The 21793-nt window shown below is 35.4% G+C and overlaps 2 protein-coding genes across 3 annotated transcripts in view; one reads left to right on the top strand and one right to left on the bottom strand.

The window, feature by feature from the left end:
• The window catches only part of RALGPS2 (Ral GEF with PH domain and SH3 binding motif 2), a 119135-nt gene that overhangs the window by 37993 nt on the left and 59349 nt on the right, over nucleotides 1–21793 (bottom strand). The gene's annotated exons all lie outside the window — the stretch shown is intronic.
• Nucleotides 524–18215, top strand: ANGPTL1 (angiopoietin like 1). Its single transcript, XM_025043975.1, has 4 exons — nucleotides 524–3997; nucleotides 14500–14693; nucleotides 16137–16407; nucleotides 17814–18215. The coding sequence occupies exons 1-4, from the start codon at nucleotides 3106–3108 to the stop codon at nucleotides 17999–18001; spliced, it is 1545 nt and encodes a 514-aa protein (XP_024899743.1). The 5' UTR covers nucleotides 524–3105; the 3' UTR covers nucleotides 18002–18215.

Here is a 21793-nt window from a genome sequence, read left to right on the forward strand (position 1 = left end):
TTGCCATCTGAAAGGAAGCAAATCCTGACTTGTTTCTTTTCTCTACTAGCTGGCAATGTAGCAACTATGAGGAGAGAAAGTACCAATAAAGTTAACCCAAGGCATAGAAGACTTTTTTTCCCCCTAGAAACAACCCAGCAAAGACAGATTTAAACTTAAGTATACTGTACTAATTTATAACATTCTCGTGGGACCTAGGAAAATTTTAACGTATACAGAAAGGTTTTATGAGGTAACACAGATTTATGGATCTTTCACTTTTAAAACTGAACATATGTGGGAAAATATTAAATAAGAGAATGTTTTCAGAAAATGTAACAGTAAACGTATTTTTAAAAACAGTTCTTTACTCATGACGTAGCTAGTCTACTACTTAAGAAATGTGGCTCCTTACTCTGTGTGAACAATGAAGTCATTACTTGTGTAAGGATAAGGGAATTGTATTTATTAAAAAAAAAAAATACGAGCTTTTACTCGTCTCTTTTAAATACTAATTTGGGTCAAATTCTCATATGGTAGACAGTGATTTATGTTATGACTTAATCGTATAGGAACCCGCTAAGAGCCAAGGCAGACTACATCAAAAGGAAGCTATTGCTATTGTAATTTGGACTCATATTTCCACATCTTTGTTCTTCCATGACAACAATGATGCAAAGTCACAACAGTCCTGGATTATATGCTGTTCCATAGAAACCTGTGTCTGGTAGGAATACAAGCTTTTCAAACAGAATATTTCTCATAAAATTCTACGTGTTTTGAAGTTTCACAAAACTTTCAGAATTGTTCTTGTTTTGGTAACTTATTTCGTAGTAGGTTATTAAAATAGAATAATTTTATGAGCTAAGACTTTCCGATCTATTATGAGAGTGAAATGCCTGGATTCGAACACCAGGTAGGCTGCCTGTGTAGGGCACATGCTGCACATTTACCCAGGGGGCTGACAGCTTCTATTTTACTGTCCTCAGTTTTTAAATTAAACCAGATCTCAACTTAACGAGAAGTCTTTTATTGGTTTTTGGTGCAGGTAACTCTTTTGGTATAAACAACAAAAGCCTTTTAAAAATAAAACAGATAACTCTTAAGGTCTAAAATTTCTCCTGATGTCAGAGGGCAAAGTATGAAAACCAACAAAAAAAACAGTGCTGATCCAAATGTGCTCTTGGCTCTAAGTCAGCAGTAGAAGGCCTTCAATATAAATATGGAATATTCCACTCATCCTTCCTATCTTATTTTGTAAAAGAATAGTAATTCTCCACACATCCATTCTTTATTTTCATTATCATTCCATTTTGTGAAAAAGAAGAAACACAAAGTTCAGACTCTTCTGTAGTTATGACATAAGTAACATAAAAATCAGAGGTCTACAAAAGTCACGAGTAGAAGATCTGAATCCCACTTGGGTATTTAAGCTTCTCCAGGACCTCATTCCCGTACAAAATGGCACGCATTTACTTCATTTACTTCACCGTGTGGCTATGAATGCAAACAGTTAACATGTGTTGAGCACACATGAATATAAGGAATTGTTACAATGTTGGTGATAGAAAATAGGAGAGAATATGCTGCCATGTGATATAGTGATTACATGGAAAATATGAACCCTGGAGTTTTCTATCTGGCTTCAAATCCTGGCTCCGTCTCTAAGAAGCTGTGTAATTCTGGGTAAGGTACCTAACTTCTGCTGGCCAGTTTCTTCATCTGAAAATGAGGATCATAATAATCTACCTCAGCAAATGATCTGATAGAGTAAAGGGCTTGAAGCAATGCCTGGCATTTAACAAGCATGCAATAAGTATGCAACTGTTATTACTGCATTGCTATCCATTAATAGAAGGCATAAACAAGTTGGGACCTGGCTTCTTAAATAAAAAAAAAAAACAACTACTGGGGTGGAAAATGGGATAGGAAAGCTCCAATTAGTGTATCCACTGCCATCTGTCAAAAACAGCAGACAGGAATCAAGTTCATAAGCGTGAGAAGGTGGGCTGCACCACCGCAGCTTGTTAATGACCTGATGGAGTGACATACCTTACCCATTCTACTGCTGCTACTCCTTAGGGAGGTAAGTATAGAGAAAGGAAGAGGCTTTGGTTTGGAACTAGTTCTAGTGTTTCTGTAGACACTGTACCATAGAGGACAAATATTTCTCATCTGCCGCAGCACAAATGAAACACTCCAAGCACGCATTTTAGCATATGTGCCACTGCCATAAACACCTGACGAGCCAGGGAACCTGAATTCCAGACCTGGCTCTAATCTCATCCCTTTGTGTGGGCCTGGCCCTCAATATGCACCTGGGTTCAGAGAGGTTCTCGAATGAGATGGGCTCTACGGCTTTCCAACTCCAAGAATCATATTCAGTTATAGACAGTTTCTTTCCTTGGTAATAGAAAATTATTAACATTTTACTAAAATACAGTTCACTAGAACCTGTTAGAAAAATTAACCTGCTGAATCCCATATAAGCTTAGAGCATATATCATATTACAATTTAGGAAATGCAATTTCCCACAATAATGACCATAAGCCTTATTCTATCACTTTTAAACTTGTCACCAATCGCAAAAGGACACACTACAAAAACAAAAATATGATGCTAAAACTTTCTGGTTTTAGATTTGTCTAAAAATCTTTCTTTAATTTGATAGATAAAAAAGGTATTTGTTGAGAGACCTAATTTAACTGAAACTGCACAATATAAATATAAATTACTGACTACTGAAGTCACCTAATGTTAGGAAGTAATGTTTTAATTGATGCCTTACGAATATTGTATACCGTTTTCAGAATTTTAAGATAGTAAGTGAGCTTTCTGGAGGTAAGAAGAGTATCTCATAGGGTCTCAGGAAACCCAGGAGCACCTAACAGCAGCCTCTGCACACAGGTGCACCCATCAACATCTGCTCGCTGGCTGGGGAGCAAAGAATACAGTGGCAGTTGAAGAACTAGTCTCAGATCTAAGTTTAAACAAATGCGAAGGCGCTATGATACTGAATTTAAGAAATTAACAACAATTCTGACCCAATTTACTAATGTCAATAGATAATTCAGTTTTCCTCTCAGATACTTTTGTATATTACGGACTTTAAAAGATTGGTATTAATGCTTTTTACTTTTTCCCTTCACCGTTTTTTTCTTTTTCAAAAAGACGTCATACAACTTCATTTCAAAATGAAGGCTTTTATCTGGACCCTAAGCGTGCTCCTCCTCCTGCTAACGGGCTCTGGACGCTGCCGAGGGGGACAGTTCAAAATAAAAAAAATAACTCAGAGGAGATCCCCTCGGGCCACGGACAGTAAAGAGGAAGTCAAGAAATGTGCGTACACATTCCTGGTACCGGAGCAAAAAATAACGGGGCCAATCTGCGTGAACACCAAAGGGCAAGACGCAGGGGCCATCAAAGACATGATCACCCGGATGGACCTTGAGAACCTGAAGGACGTGCTCTCCAAGCAGAAGCGGGAGATCGACGTCCTGCAGCTGGTGGTGGACGTGGACGGAAACATCGTGAACGAGGTGAAGCTGCTGAGGAAAGAAAGCCGCAACATGAACTCGCGTGTTACTCAGCTCTACATGCAGCTGCTGCACGAGATTATCCGCAAGAGGGACAACTCGCTCGAACTCTCCCAGCTGGAAAATAAAATCCTCAACGTCACCACAGAAATGTTGAAGATGGCGACGAGGTACAGGGAACTAGAGGTGAAATATGCTTCCTTGACGGATCTCGTCAACAACCAGTCCGTGATGATCACTCTATTGGAAGAACAGTGCCTGAGGATATTTTCCCGACAAGACCCCCACGTGTCTCCTCCTCTTGTCCAGGTAGTGCCACAACACGTTCCCAACAGCCACCAGTACACGCCTGGCCTGCTGGGGGGTAACGAGATACAGAGAGATCCGGGTTATCCCAGAGATCTCATGCCACCGCCTGATCTGGCAACGGCTCCCACCAAAAGCCCTTTCAAGATGCCACCAGTGACTTTCATCAATGAAGGTGAGTTACTGCTTACTGTTAAAAATGGAAGTGTGAGGTTAATACGTTCTAAGGTTTATGAAACAACACTCATAATAAATATACACGAGCATTGAAATTACTATCTTTGTTTTCTATTAATCGAGAATTGAACTTAGATACACCTCTCAGTTCTAAGACTCTGTAAAACAGTTATGAACAGTCTTCCATCCGAATTCTTACAATCTAAGTCACTAGCTTTTAAAGCATCTCATCAGCCTCCAGCTCGGTACTTGCTGCTGCTCACCCATCTTATTTCCCTCTTGCTGCTCTTCCCATCAGCATCGTCCTCAAAAGGAGGATTTAAAAATTGCTTTCATTTTCCTTAAGCCTATAATTACACCTCTTCGTTACCTACTGCTGCGCTGAGATTAAGTCTACTCAGGGCCTAGCTTCCTTGTTCTTTCCCATCTTGAAAACATCTGCACAAAACCTGAGCCTCCCTGTCCTCAGTCTCAGGAGGAAAGGCAGCCCTCCTATTTTCCAAGGCTAAACAAACTACAATTCGCACCTTGTACTCATGTACGTATAAATAAGTTTTCATTCTCATTTAAAAAACTAGACTTCATCCTACTCTCTCTAACTCTATTGGTTAATATCATTCTTCCTTCAATCATTCAATACCAGTCACCGATCTAGGTGCCTAGAATTCATCTTTGTTTCAGTCTAGTAAGCTCATTGCTAACTTTCTGAATTTTTTTTACCTTTATTTTACACCTGTATCCACTTTTTCATAAGCCAGTCTCCTGAATTCTTTACAAGTTGATTTGTTTCCTTGGAGTGGAGGGAAAAGCCCAAATGCTCAAAAGCTTAAAAAAAAAGAAAGGTAAATAAATCATAGTTCATTCAATTATTGAAAAGGCAGGACATAACGCTGCAGAGACTATGATACAAATTTAACAAAAACACAGAAGACTGTGGTCACATGCATCACAAAGCGGTCATGGCCCTCTGCAGCAGTGGACACCACGGCTTCTTGCACCTCCACATCATAATATTCTAATTCTTCCTACTTCTCTAGGTCCTTCATTGGCATCTTCTTCCTTCTCCTAGACTTAAAACAGCTCTCTTCAAGACATTCTATTTAGAGATCTCATACGGGTTACAGGTGTCACCACTGCTCAGGTGACTCCTGCCTGGAGCTCCCCCTCCTGGTTCTAACCTAAGCTGGATGTTTGCATCTGGAGAGTCTACCATCACCTCACGTGCTGCTGTTTCTTCGTGAAATGCCGTCTTTAAGCTTCTCTGTCAACCTGGCAACTGTTAAGGCTTCATTAAAACAGTGTCTTAAATGTTATGCCTTCCCAGATTGAAACAAACATATCTAGATGGCTCTTTCCCCAGACTGCTGACTCTGACTCGAACATGTATTTCCTATGTCACATTACACTGGATGCCTGTCTTCCTGCTGGACTGAACGCTTCTGAAAGAAAGTGAACTGTCTTTTCATTTTTCTATCTCAAACACCTAGTCAGGATCAGGTATTATGCTCAGCATATTGTAAGCACTACAATAAACACTTGAAAAATGGATGAATGAATTAATAAGTAGACTCTAAAATAACCTTTTCCCCAAACTAGTACGCTCCTTTTAGAAATAGGTAAATTATTGTTATAAAAACAATACACCTTTACTACAGAAAAATCTAGAAAATACTAATATACTTTTTAAAAAGTGTCATGGAATATCCAAATGCTCAGAGACATATCATTAACATTTTGGTAATAACCTCCAAGTTTTTCTTTTTTCCCTCCTCTCATAAACACGGTAATCAATATCTTGTAATTAAAAAAAAAACACCTCTGTTTTGCTTTTTCTTTCTCTATGATTATATCCTTGGGATAAATTTCTGTAAAACTGGTCAGTCGATCTTGATTTCTCTATTTTGATTCATGTTACTGCCCAATTCTGACTTCGCTCGGCTCATCTTCAACACGCCCCTCCTGACCCCCGCACAGTCAGCCAAGTTCTACCCATGTGACTTTTCAGTCTTCCATGGCTGCGTCCATCATTTCTACGCAGAGCCCCAGTTCTAGCTTAGATCCAAGCTGTCTATGGCAGCAGCTAGAGGATGGAGACTTCCTGGATTACTAGTTGTGTGACCTTGGGCAGGGGACGGGGAGAGAATTGCTCTGTGCCTCAGTTTCTTCATCTGTAAAATGGGAATAATAACAGTACTTAACCTCACAGAGCCGAACACTTGAGGCATGCTTAGAACAGTCCCTGGCACTCCAATGTTAATTTTTACTAAGAGTTGCATAATAGCTTGTCGACTGGTCTCCCTAACTCCATTTTCTCTCTCCATCAAAGTGTATTCTACGATGCCAAGAGACGTCTTCTTAAACTACCACTGTGATCACAGCACACTTCTGCTTAGCAGTCCCCCCAATGCAAACAGGAAAAGTCCAATTTCCTTAGCCTAGGTGAGGCTAATATCCTCCTCAAAAGAATCAAATTCTACTTCTTTAGCTTTCCTTCACAAAAACTGTGTGCTTCAATAAAATGAATCAACTCAGTCTTCTAAGTTTTTTCTGTGCTTTCTGTCTATTCAAATGATAAGGCTCAGACTAAAATAAAGTAAAATAAAATAAAAAAATAGCTACTCCTCCTTGAAGCCCCTGTTAACTCCCACAGGCTTGAAGTGATTGCTTCTGTCCATGAAAGTCTCTATTTCTTATATTCTCTCTTGAATTATCAGTTATCTTTACACACAGGACTTATATACACATCTATCTTTACACACGGGACTTATATACACATCTAAATAAATTACTTCCTACTATAACATAAGCTCCTTCCTGGTATATGGATATTGTCTCTCATTTGAAGATGCTAAATAAATACTGATTGCCTTGGTATTACATTTTTATAGAGCTTCTTAAAGTTGTCATTCCAAAGACCTTCACAGCAGTACTTTAATACATTCTATTGTACTGGATTCATTCATTTTTATACTGTTATAATTCGCAGTAACAATAGGCTTAGAGTACCATCAAATTACATAAATCATGGTCATAATTAATTCCCACACCCTTATACTTCTAAAGATATGTACAAAATGATCCACTATGTATAGAAAAATATATTTTTGATATCTTTTAAAAATTTACATTTTGTGTAAGCTTTTAATGTATACAATATCAGTACAGTAGTTTGTACATACAATTCATAAACATAAGTGAAGTATGTGGATTTTTTTTTAACTGATGGGGTATATGGTTATGTAAATATGGTGTTATTTTCCATGGGTACTGAATCTTAAGTGGATGGTATCACCAATTCTAGAAGAAATGCTCATTCACATATTGATACACTGACACATGAAAAAATGCTTATACAAAACGAAATATATCATTTCTAGGTTTTACTATACACTGAGCTGTAGTGCAAGAAAAATCCAATATTACAGAATTAAACCCCATGCTAGGGATTCAGCATATTCCCATTAAACAGATTTATGCTTTAATGAAACAATGATGTATATGTCCCTAATAAACCAATCCTTAATGTAAAAATTAAGGATAGGCATAATCTTTTCTGTTATTCATAACTTATTTGTAATAAACATAACTTTTTACTTATTTTAGGCCATAATGTTGGTCTCTGAAATTCAAGGACACAATTAGTTATACCATAAGAACGTTCATTTCATACGAGGAATGTACACAGAATTAAGAAAACTTTTTTCTTTGTTACTGACCTTGGGTCAGTCACTTGCCTGCTTGACTGTTTTTTCATTTGTACAATGAGCATTGGCTAGACTGGATGATTCTAACATTCTAATATTATGTGATTCTTATCAAATATAAATTACTATAAGCAGCAATAAACAGACTTGCTGTTTTCTTTTCTTTATATATGATGTGCTAAAATCTTTGTTTGTATCATTCTTACGTCTGACTGGAAAATATGTCTAAACTGTTTGGGTGCCTGCACAAAAAGGGAAAAGATAGATGGATACTACATATGCTTCTGGCACCAAGAAGTTCATATTACTGTTCTCTACGTGTAGGTATACGATTGCTCTAAAGTCCCTAAATGAATAACGTTATGTATTATTTAAAAAGTGTTTCAGCCCATCACAAAAAAGTCAAATACTGTATGATTCCACTGATGTGAGGTACCTTGAGTACTCAGATTCATAGAGGCAGAAAGCAGAATGGTGGCTCTCGGGCTAGGGTGAGTGGGGAATGGGGAGCTACTGTTTAATGGGGTACAGAGTTTCAGTTTTGCAAGATGAAAAAAGTTCTGGAGATTGACTGCACAATAATGAGAATGTACCAATGCCACCAAACTACACACTTAAAAATGGTTAAGATGGTAAATATTATGTTATATATATCTTACCATCATTTTTTAAAAAGGTGTTTTAATGACAGGTAATTTTATATTTTCTTTAAAAATAGTTACAAAAATATACACCTCAAAAGAATGAACTTCGTATGAACTTACAGCAAAATAGCATGATTCTGTTAGTTTAAAATAAATTATCTCTCTACCTTAAAACAAAATGTTTGGAAATGTTAACTAAACACCTGGCAAACTGCCTTGATAAAATTAACTGTTAATGTTATTCACTGGCTGTATTTCAGGTTAATTTTTTATAAAAGAAAACATTACTTTTTTGCAAATGGTATATTTATAAAAACAAGTTCATTCCTCGTAGATAAATGGAAATAGAAGTTTCTTCACAGGATTTTAGAGCATAAATCTGAATAATGGGAAACCTGGATTCTGGCATGGCTTTTCTGAGATCCAGTTGCATTTTCCCTAAGAGATCGCTGTGATGATTAAATGAGGTGATGCATGTGAAAATGCTCTGTGTGTAGATGGTCTGACTGTCTTTAATTATTACATTTTTTGGTACACTTCTCTATATGTGCCTTGCCTTGCCATGTATGGAGGCATCAAAGGTAAGATTCAAAAGTTAAACTTGAAAAGCAATCATCAGAAATGAAAAATATGCTTTTTAGTGGGTAACAAGCTAATTTTCAATTATTTAAAATGCTTCCTATTCATAATTTTCAAGATTCAAATGGTTTCAGTGGAATACTTATAGTAATACTTAAACCAAAAACTAAACTAAATAAGACTGGTTAATAAGCAAAGTAGCTATGGGAATATGATTCTCAACCCGTTAGGAAAACCAATCGACAAATTCTTTAATAACTTCAAAAATAAAAGCTCAGGTTGCTAAGTGCATTTTAAACTTAGGTTAATAAATAAAGTAATTCATATTATTACAAGAAAGAATCTATTACTACTTTATAAAATATTTGCCTCAAACTTCTCATTCCAGAAATGCTGTCAAATATATTTATCTTATAATTAACTCACAACACAATTAAAAAGTTTACCTCTCAAAAGATTTTACTTGCTGACTCATTATTTGAAATCTCTAAACTGTTTTGTTTTGTTTTGTTTTGTTTTGTACTATCAAAAAGAGCACAGGATTGAGAAAAAGAAAATAAATGATAAATTCAACAATAAAAAGAGAAAGATTATCCCTCTAAGTAATCAGTTTTTAGAAAAAGGGCAGATAAATGTTAAAGATGGTTTCAGTAAAGGTGCTATTTAAAGTATGAAATCTTTTTTTTTAACCCACCATTGTGTTCAAAATATGGTTTTTTAATGAAAAACACACACTGGGAAACAATGTGGCATGACTGGTCAATATTTTTCTTTCTATGAACCAGATCTATTAACTGGAGTTTGTTAGCCCCATACAAACTTTAATCATCAAATAAGCTGAGGAAGAGAGACTGGTCCTTCGAATTTAATGTACAGAATTCCAGTTTCCCGCCTTGAGGAGAATCCAATTGTGTGTCATGGAAGATGAGGACTATTGCAAGATTACTCAGTGCAAGAAAAAAGGTTAATAAAATTCATATTTTAAAAGGAAGGTATTTTCAGTCTATATCCTTTGAACCACTATGAACAAATTCCTAAATAATATATCAATTAATTTATTTCTGATAATATGCAAACTAACAAGTTAAATTTAACCTCTCAAAAATAAAACTGGTACTTTTCTACTAGTCATTTTAAAGTTCCTATTAAACGACGTTTTTTTTAAGGTACAGAGAAAGTAGTAAAACACTTAAGAATGGTTTATAATCTAGTTCTAGAGCAGAGAGTAAATAAGAGTAAATATTTTCTCATTATTATTGAGAAAATATTTTTGCTAAGATCAACAGTATACACTGGGCTAAGACAGGTTATGGTTTATTTAGAAAATAAATGTAAACAAATACTAAATTTACTGAAGGAAAAAAAGCAGCAATAAGCACTATTTTTATTAATTTTATCCACATGTACTGAAGAAAGATTTCAACTAAATTTTCCTAAGCCTTTATGTCAACTAAGTCTAATAGGCATCCAAACTGTCAACATGAAGCACACTACAAAAAAAGATGGTCGAAAAATTAAAGTTGAAGATAATTTTAAATTTGTATTAATGGAAGTCTTATCAAATCAAAGATGGATTTAGAAAACCCAGAACTCTCCGCAATTTGTATATTAAGTATCCAAGAGCCTATTAAATAGCAGAAAAAGAACATTTTATAAATATTCTGTCAACATTTAAAACCTTGATGTTTCTAAATATTTGACGACAATTCAAATAACCTAATAAAGTCCAACTTGTGGATATATACTTAAATATAAAGTGTAAACTGTCAAAACTATACTCCAATGAGTTCAAAGTCAATATTTACAAAGATGACATTCATGGAATAAGCAATAACAGAGGTGACAGTCATAGAATAAGAAAATTTCCAAAATGAGAGAAATATTTATATGTATTGCAACAAAACCACTTTACATTAAATTACAACACTAATAGGTTTTAAAGTAAGAGCAATGTTCCTCGGATATCGTGACTATTCTAAAACTGACAGCTCAGAAAAATCTGGCTAACTTTGGAAAGAAGCATGATGACTACACTTTTAAACCAAAGGAATCAGTTTCAACTCTATAGCTCTAAGGACCACCCTCCACTGCTCACATTTCAGATATACCAAATGCACAACTCCTCTCTGACACCCAGCTCTCTCCTGTCTCCATGCCTCAGCACGTCACCCACATGTGGCCTCGATCAGATCCCCTACCCCCGCGAGCTTGCTCCTCATCAATCTTCGAAACTCATCTCAGACACAGGTAGATTCTGATCTCTCCCTTGCAAATCTGGGTTATCTATTTCTTAGCACGTGTCTGCATCAAAGTACCCGTCACGTTATAGTGAAATTATCTCTTTATACTTGCCACTTCCCCTACTTCGCACTTGACCCTGTGGTTGTTTATCGCTTGAACCTAAAACAGTTTCTAGCCAGTAGCAGAAACATCAAAGACATTTCTGAAAAAAATAATGCAGAACTGAGAAAACCACTGTGGCTACCAAAATTATTTAATTCAACAAATATATGAATGCCTAAGTGGGCTTAAACTGTGGATACACAACCAAAATATACAGTTTTTGCCCACAGGGAGCTCTATGAGTAAACAAATGAATGTATTACTGTGCATTACACAAAATAATCTCAAAATGGTCTTGGAAATCATACTTCACTTTTCCTTCCATTTCATTCTCACATAGGAAATTTAAATTCTATAAATTTCATTCTATGTGATCATACAACTTCTTTAACCTTCTCTGAATTGATTAAAGTGCATGTTTCTATAATGTGAAGCAGCTCATGTGACTAGCAAAAGAAAAAGGAGAATAATATCAGTAAAACAAAGAGGTCATACTGACTTATATGAGATTTTCCCCAAGCATATCAATGTGGTACAAAACACTGATACTGGGGCTGAATACAAAGTATGCTAACAGCTAACATGAGCTGTTATTTTTAGTGCATGATTTTGAAGGACAGATTTTTCAGGAATACGTTATTTCTCTAAGACATAAAAGACTGTATATTCATCTTTGATTAGCCACATTAAAATTATTAAATAAGCATATATTTATTAAATAGGCTACTTAAATTATTAAATAAGCTATAACTGTGTCAAGGTTAGCAACAATGGAGAAAAGAGAAATAAGTTACTGATAATGATTACTTAACGTTAAGTATTGTGTTAACAGCTGTGAATACTTTGTAATTTAAATACAATAAGTGAGGTTTTATATTGAAGATAATATAAAAATAATTTGCACTGAATTTAAATGAAATGTGATTTAATTTATGGCCAGTCTAATAAGCTCAAACATTATTTTTATCATAGTCCTCCCCAGATTAAGAACCCATTTATGAGATTTCACCGACTAACCAATATCCTAATGAATATAAAAGCAGAAGTTCTTAACAAAATTTTAGCAAATCAAATCCAGCAATATATAAAAACGATACTACACCATAATCAAATTGAGGTTATTCCAGGAATACGAGCTTGGTTTAACATTAAAAATACAATCAACAGGATTCATCACATTAACAAATGAAAAAAGAAAAATCTTATCATCATCTCAGTAGATAAATAAAAAGACTCTGATAAAATCCAAAACCCATTCATGATAAAAAGTCCCAGCAAACCAGAAATAAAAAAGACAAGAATTTTTATAGTAGTTATAAGAGCTTAAAGAAAAATATATTCACAATGAGAACAGGACTGGTAATCTCGGAAGTGAAATAAAAACCATAAAAAAAGAATCAAATTGAAACTCTAGAACCCAAAATTTCAATACGTAAAATAAATGTAACCCAAGAAAGATAGCAATCTTTGCAGTTTCTAAATTTTTTTACTAGTAATCTATAGTGCTCATGGTCACTGTTATGATTTTTTAAACTCTGAAACATAAATATCAATTACACATAAAAATCTGGACTAGAGAAACTGATTATCTCTTGATTTTTGAGTGTGGTTTTCAATTTCCTTGCATTTAAAATGTGAAGGCCAGTTAATTGATTCATTTATTTAACAAAAAATTATTGACAGCAAACTACTAATAGTTAAAATACTGATGACATGAAGTCAGAAGAAAAACAGAAACAGTCTCTGTCCTCAAGGAGCAATCTAGAAGGAAGAGTTCACAGACCCTAAAAACTTCGAATGATGTAACTGTATAACTATTTATTTAATGAGATCAATTCTACCCCAATAAGGCCCAAAAGGGACCCTGTATATACTTGGCACAGTATAAATAACACATTTCTCAAAATTTCAACAATCCTATTAACTTTATAGCACAGACTGAAAATAACCTGTATGAACTTTACTTGACTAAACTCTACTATCAGATAATTATGTCAGAATTAAAAAATTTCTAGTGAAATTTAAAAATTGACAACTGAGATTTCTATACTTTCTTGTTCTAATAGATCTTTTAGGATAATTCTTATTTTAAAATCACTTAATATTTTTACATGCTTATAAAAAAAAAACAAGGATCAGAACACCACAGAGGGGTGAAACGAAGAATGTTCAAAGTGTTTTTAAGATCCAAAAATGTGGACATCACACATTCAAGAGCCAGACACTCTACAAATGATCTTATGAAATGTTTTGTCACTTTAAAAGATATAAAGAACTTATTAGTGGATTAAAAAATAGGGAGAGAATAAAAGTATGAAATAACATGGGGGCAAATGTAACAGCCTGGTTAATTGTTTCATGTACAGAACATCTGTAAACTATCATAAGGTCATTGTGTAGATTAAGAAAGAAAATTACTATTAGTCATATAAATTGATATAACTCTTTAGAAAGGCATGTTGCCAACATTCCTGAAATGTATTCTCATGGACTATTGGATGAGGAAAAAGTTAGAAGATTCTATAAGTTTGAGAAACTTAGTTTATTTCAGGGCTTCTCAGTCTTTAATACGTGAATGCACACTGTGAGTTTCCAAAAGGGCAATATAACGTTTAGCAATTCTAAAACTTATTTGACTACGGTACGCTGCTTTCAGTGAGTATCACAAAGGACCAGTGTATCCATTGAAATCAAATTTTGAAAACTGTAAACTGGGTACTAAGAGGAGCTGTAAAGTGTTTACATGTTCTTCATCCAGCAGAGCATTTTTGTAAAACATGAAAAAATGAAGCCAATGAGAAGACACTTTGTGCAGTATTATTTATAATAGTAAAATCAGATGAAACTTCAATGGCCAATAATAGCAGAATAAATTATGTCAACATCAAAGGATGTATAATTACAGCTACCGTAAGTGCTAGAATGACGACTATAATCTCATGTCTTTTTGTTAAAAAGACAATCCAATTTTCTGTGTGTGTTAGAAATTATACCAAGTGAACATGTATACAGACAAAAACTTACAAAAATGAAACAAGTTAATGTTCTGGATAGTGGGACTGGGATAATCCTTTTATTTAGTTTTTAACTTTTATAATATTGTGTATACAATAGATAAAAAATGCTATCTGTAAAAAAAGACAGAAAGGTAAGACCCTTGATTAAAAACTATTTTAATCTGGCTGTTTTTCTATCACGTTTCCTGGCAATCAATGATATTTTTATTTCAGGACCGTTCAAAGACTGTCAGCATGCAAAAGAAGCGGGTCATTCGATCAGTGGGATTTATATGATTAAACCTGAAAACAGCAATGGACCATTGCAGTTATGGTGTGAGAACAGTTTGGATCCTGGGGGCTGGACTGTTATTCAGAAAAGAATGGATGGCTCTGTCAACTTCTTCAGAAACTGGGACAATTATAAGGTAAAACAGAGATTCAGACCTGGGGGAGAGGTAGAACAAAAGCAGCTCTTGCAAGAGTAGCCATTCTATGCAATAAATAAGGTACACAGTTAAAAAATAACTATCCATATGTTTCCCATTATCTACATTTGTGGAAAAGATGATTCTCATTTCTAGTTTTAAAGTCAAAATTAAAATGTAAAAAGGAAACCAAAGAAGTGCTATAAAATGACCCCTTCTGTCTGGATGACTTATACGTGTATTTAATTCTTTGCAAAGACCACTCCTAATTCCACTTCCTAAGAAGATAACTGCTGTTCTGTTTATGACCACATCTGTACCCATCATCGGGTTTATTTATTTAAGCAATAATAAAGTATAGGGCTTAACGAATGACTCTGTTTCTATGACTACCTCTGATAGTCACTCCATGTTTTAAGTTGATGACACCAAACACTGGTGCTGTTGAGAATAATTTGATGTATACCCAGATTTTCATACAGGACCAGAATCATGCAATACCAGGTTTGGAAAGGTAAACAACTAGTCTTTGCTACTAATGTTGATGTTCATTATGCTAATTTTTTGAGTATATACCACCTTCAGTTTAAGGATGGCAGATGGGAGAAAGTGTATTTTCTGGATCGTTAATTTTTCAATCAAAATTGTGAAGTAACGTGATTACTCAGTCTTAGGTGATTATTTCACTGGCAGATAAAAATGAGGCATTAATATATCCGTGTCAGAATTGTGTAAATTTCTAAACAAGAAACTAGAAAAAAAGAAATCCTGCAGCACAACCTCCTTGAAAATGCATTTAGTGTTAAGATCAGGTTTACTCAACTTAAATTCTGCTGCATACCTGCAATGGAATATGCTTACTGCAATAGGACAGTTAATTATTTTTTTCAAACGTTAATCTATAATTTTTCAAAGGGAGAACTTTGAAGATTATTATTTTATCTACTTTTATGTATGAATTTTACTTATTACAATAGAGCTAAAGAAGATAATTTGTTCTAAAGCAGCATCATTTTTAATGAATGACAATAATGTTAGATATCTTTTTTGTTTGACTATGGTGGGAACTTTATAAACTTTTAGAAAAAGAAAAAAGGCTCTTTGTATGAGATCAGGAACCCTTTTCAAACTACCTTTTGGGTAGTTTACTAGTTAATATTTTTAGTGGCTATGAATAATTTTCATTCCATTTTGCCTTTGTCTTATTTGTAGGGTTTGAAACTAGCTGTGCAGATAAATACTACTGACAAATTAAGAGAAAGCAAAACAAAACAAAATGACTATGTGGGGCTTTTGAAGATCAGGTGACCTACTAAAATGGAAATTCACGTTCCCACTTAAATGGCCAATATCTTTACACTCTCAAATGTTTAAAACTTATGTATAAAAAAGTTTTCTCTCTCTACACTTACTTATGTCCTTTTGTGCTTTGTTTATCGACAGAAAGGGTTTGGAAACATTGATGGAGAATATTGGCTCGGATTAGAAAATATCTATATGCTTAGCAATCAAGACAACTACAAGTTGCTGATTGAACTGGAAGACTGGAGTGACAAGAAAGTCTATGCGGAGTACAGCAGCTTCCGCCTGGAACCGGAGAGCGAGTTCTACAGACTGCGCCTGGGAACGTACCAGGGGAACGCAGGGGATTCTATGATGTGGCACAACGGTAAACAGTTCACCACGCTGGACAGAGACAAAGACATGTACACGGGTGAGCCAGGAAAGACCGACGTGCATCCTCTGTGGAATCGCCACTTCCTGTGCATGAACTAGATCCTATTACTAAGGCTTATCTTACTAAGAATCTTTCCAGAAAGGTCATTTGAGACTGAAAGAGAATATAATCTGCTGAAAGGAGTTGCTTTAGGATCTCTTCTATAAGGCAACTCTAAAGCTTGAGCTCTGGGAAGAACAAGGTTCTGTTTTTCTAAAAAAGTGGGGGGGGGTGGGGGGGGTGCGGATGGTGCAAAACAAAACAGATCCTCGTTCATCTGGAAATAAAACTCTCAACTGCCTTACATTCAAAACAAATGCAAACTGAACACCTCCCATGTGCCAGGCACCGCTGAAGGGGCTGAAGACACAGCAGTGACCAAAGTTCCTGCTCTTATGGAGCTTACTCTCTAGAATGAGACAAAATGACCTTACAGGCGGTGACAAGTACTCTAAGAAAAATAAAACCGAGTAAGGGAACCTGCTGGTTGGGCAGCAGGGAGTGGGGTGGGAGGGGTGCTGTTGTGTATGGGGTGGTCCAGAGAGGTGACTGTGCGATGGCGACATCCAAACAAAGACCTGCGGGTGTACAGGAAGCCAGCCACTGGGTGTGCGGGTAACAGGCACCCAGTTCTTAGTACAGGGACAGCAAGACGAGTAAGACGCGTAGAGAAGAGTCAGGAAAGCTCTTGCTTAGAGGGGAAGTTGATGTGCTCTTTAGAATCAATCAGGTCATCCACATAATATAATTTTAAATTTAATTTTCATATACTTTTGCCTTTCTAACTCAGGTTTTTGGCGCTGATGAAGACGCCTTCCCCCCGCCCCCCCCAAAAAATTGATTTACAGTTCTGTTCAGCTGTACCCTGGCAAGCAGCCCATAGATCGCTATTTTAACCTATTTCACCCAGGCAAAGAGGAAAGAGGAAGAGCGATAGGACCATAACATATGCCTTACTTAAAAAACTCATTTAATTGTTAGTAGTGCTATTTTATATTATTTTTTTGCTATAGAGAATTTAATTTTCCTTAAACTTTACTCTTAAGCAACTCCCTGTCTTTTCTTCCCATTTTCTCCAATCTCCCCCCCAACACACAAAACAGATTATATTTTACTTACCCTGCTGCCTAGAAAATTAAGTCACTTAAAAAAAGAAGCAAGTCCTATACAAGCAAAGAGCAACATAAAAACAAGGCAATTTTAAGTGACTTTTCAGGTACTTGATACTTAAGCAACAGTAAGAGAATAAATGAAGAAATTAAACTATGAAGATAAAGGTAACAGATATCAGTAAGAAAAACTCCAATTCAATTGTTCCAAAGGTAGAATAAGTTTCTGATGGTTCATGGAGTACCATACTTAGAAGAAACTTTTACTTTGCTATCTCTGTTTTCTCCTCAAAGGGAACTGCGCCCACTTTCATAAAGGAGGATGGTGGTACAATGCCTGTGCGCACTCCAACCTCAACGGAGTCTGGTACAGAGGCGGCCATTACAGAAGCAAGTACCAAGATGGTGTCTTCTGGGCCGAATACCGAGGCGGGTCCTACTCCTTGAGGGCAGTCCAGATGATGATCAAGCCTATTGACTGAAGGGGCACAGTCTACAACTTAAATAGAACTCTGTATTTTTAAGTTCCTAAAAATGTAAATGTCAAATGTGTATTATTTTGCACAATTCATTTCCATGGATATAGTTTTTTAAATGAATTTTATCATAACTACAAGAGCGGAGTTATGAAGTTTCATCTTCCTTCAATATACTGCAGATGATTATTGCTATCCATAATCCTAGTTATTTTAAAAATTATATTGACTAAATACAGGCAAAGTTTGTTTTCTAAAATGTAAATATTTGCCACATGTAAAACAAATCTTAGCTTTATTTTAAATCAAAACTGAATACATGTTCAAAGATCCTTAACAATTTATTTAAAAACTTTATGAGACTGCTCTTTCAATGAAAAAATAATTTTAAGATTTCAGCCAACTAATACATTTTATTTATAAAAATATAGACAGGAAATTAGAGAAAACTCTAGTTTTGCCAATAGAAAATACATTTTGCATTGAATAAAATTATTTCAATTTGAATTTGTTCCTTTCACATGAAATTAAATGTGAATTCTTGATAACATACTTTATGCCAATTTCCCCAAAGAATTAAATGACCCACAGTATTAAAATACATAGTTTTTGAAAACAAAAAAATAAATGCATACAATATTTAAATGGTCAATTTATAAAAACGGAAATATATAAATAATTTTTTAGTATTATCTTCATATGGTTTGCTGAGCACCAAAATCTCCTAAAACACGTTTTTATGTTGTTATATCAGCAAAATACTGACATTATAAAAATGCAGAATATTTAGTGAGGCAATGGTCTCACAGATTTGAATTATAACTCTAAGCTTATTTATAAATACTTTCCTCTCTAACTTACTGACCCTTACTATTTGGGGGAAAAAATCTGTCTGCTATTCAAGTCAGAAAGCTCGGGTAGCTTTACAAGCATGACTGCACACCTGTGGGTGGGACCAGAACAACTTTAAGGAAGTGTCAGATGTTTTCCCAAAGCTGCGATTCAATAGCTTCAGTGCAGAATCCACAGGGGTTCCGTTAGTCCAAATTGCTAATTCCATTTACAGTGTGTCTTTAACTCATCTTTGCAACTAACAGCTCTACCACCAAACTTTTGAAACAACTTCCTTCCAGAAACATGTTCGCTGCTTAGAGCTGACCTTCCCTTAATTTATTTGTGAACTAAAATTTGAGACACCTCAAGGGACTTTTGCTCAAACAAAAAGAAAATCCAATCAGAACTGAAGACAATCGTTTGAACAACTCAAGACCACCAACATGACCCAACAGTTTTCCCTCTGCCACATCTCAAAATAAAACTGCTGGTGACAGAGGCTAAGAGACTGTCAGAACCTCATTCTTTGTTTTATCTATGGTCATTTAAGACAGTTTTCAAATCTCTTCCTACCATCCTCAGAACCAATAAAATAAATCTGCTCTAAGACTTCTGGGAGGAATTAGGCATCTAACCGTCATATCAAGTCTTACCTGAATAAAACTTTACTAGGGCATTTCATTTATTAACAACTGTAGCATTTCACTTAAACATCCAAAACTCGATCAGAGACTAGTCTTACAGAATTTTCATAGAAGAGGAATATTAGTAAAAACAGAATGAGGTGAAAGTGAGCACACACTCTGGAAAGCTGGGCTGAGAGCTAAGCCGTCCGGGCCGTGGGGCGTATCCCCCTCCCCTCACAGTGCTGTCCTGGAGTTCCCGGCGGAGCTTATGAATAACTGCTCCTCCTGAGTTTCTTCAGAACAGGAGTAAGACACAGTATTATATGAGAGCTGACGTTCTAAAGTCAAAACTGCTTGGGTTCGTGGCCCAACTCTACCTTCACTAGCTGGGTTACCTACGGCAACTTGTATACTCTTGCCTCAGTTTCCTTATCTATGAAATGGGGATAAAAAAGTACCTAGCTCAGGTGGTTGTGAAAATCAAACAAGGTAATTCATGTGGTAAAATATTTAGAAAGCCTGACACAAGGACTCAGTAGAGTTTAGCTATCAGGTTATTCCTACTCATCTATGTACTTTCTGTAACACCTATTATGGCGCCTTGCACAGCGTGGGTGTGATCAATAAGTGTGTTAAAAGAAACAACAGCCAAGTTTTCAGACATAAAATTACACTGACCCATGACCTTCGTTTGCAAATCTAGCAGAACTATGTCCGCTATTATGGCAGGTAGTTAAGAGACTGGACCGTAAGAGAATAGAAACCAAGGAAAGACCAGCCAGAGCAGCAATTTCAGCCGAATGAGGATCCTGGGAGAGAGTAGACAGGTCGCTTGTGTGGCAGCAAAGGTTCCGTAGCTCCTTGCAGGTTACCCAGGAATAAACACGGGTTTGCTCATCTTTAATAAGAATGAGCTATAACCTTGGAGCTGGTTTACAGAAGGATTCTTTATGTTCGGTTATTTTTAATAAATGAAATGAAGCTTATGCTAAAACTGATTTAGATTCTGCTGTACTCAACAGGAAGCCATCCACGCGTAGAACACCTGCATCTCTGAAGCAGACTTTTAAAACCTTAGGTTTTGGATAATGTCAATATCAGATACCACTTTGAAATTTCATAGATTATCTACAAATAAATTTATCCGCAGGCTCTGAGCCTGGTAGAGTATAAAAACCAAAATTTCAGTCTAATGTTCACTTGACTCTATGAGTCATATGAGAGTGCTAATTCTAGCACTACGTAATAATGCTAGAGTCCTAGCATCATTCTTCTTAGGACTCCTACTGGTATTAACACGATAAGCCTGTAAAAGCTTTGGCAATCATGAAAATGTTTTAAATTACTTGTAAATCTATACTACTGTGATATTATTTTTATGTATTTAATCTTAATAGTAAGTTAAAGATTATTACACTCTAACAAGTTTTTATAGTCTTCTTTTTTTTTTAGAGTCTGTGAAAGACAACCAAGAAAGGAAAGCCTGATTCCACTTACAACGCCATGACCTCTCTTCCCCTACCCTCAAAAAAGCCATCTAAAAATAAGCTTGGTTTTCAACTTAATCAGTGGGGGTAATAGTTACTAAGTTGTAATTCTATGGATAATTATAGGACAGACTGAAGAATAAACTCAAAGTTACGATCTAAGTACAGATTCCCAAAATACTAATTTCATAATGTTTTTGAACTATAAACGAAATACTTATAATGTGTATCTTTATAGCAAATCAATTTAACTTCCCTTATCTCAGTTTCTTCCCTTATAAAACTGAATAATATTATCACTTACCTTATAAAATTGTCATATAAATTAGATAATTTATATAAAGTACACAGTATTGAGGATATGGTACTAAGTGATGAATAAATGTTAATGATTAAGATTTTTAATATTATCCTCCTGTTAAGGTTTGCTTGAAAAATTACAAATTATTGAAATATCAACAGTTGGAAACACTACTGACAAAGCTGTTGGAACTGGGGGAATCTTTCTGTTCGTGATTAAAATGTACATCCATACAGCTACTTTACATTTTTTAAAGAGATATACAAAGAAAAACTGTGAACATGGGGAAGAAATTAATGCAACCCCAGCCCCCAGACCTCAGGCCTGATATACAAAGAAAAACTGTGAACATGGGGAAGAAATTAATGCAACCCCAGCCCCCAGCCCTTTTATATCACAAGTCTTTAAGTGATCTAAAATAAACTTCAGAAAATACGTATACCATTGAAGAATGTTAGAGGAATTTTAAATACATTAAAAAAAAAGGGTAAAAGAGAATATAAATGAGGTAATGGAAAATAGGGATGTCATTTTGGCCAAGAAAAAACTA

The sequence above is a fragment of the Pteropus alecto genome, unplaced genomic scaffold, assembly GCF_000325575.1.
Source record: "Pteropus alecto unplaced genomic scaffold, ASM32557v1 scaffold101, whole genome shotgun sequence".
In the NCBI taxonomy this organism is placed as follows: domain Eukaryota; kingdom Metazoa; phylum Chordata; class Mammalia; order Chiroptera; family Pteropodidae; genus Pteropus; species Pteropus alecto.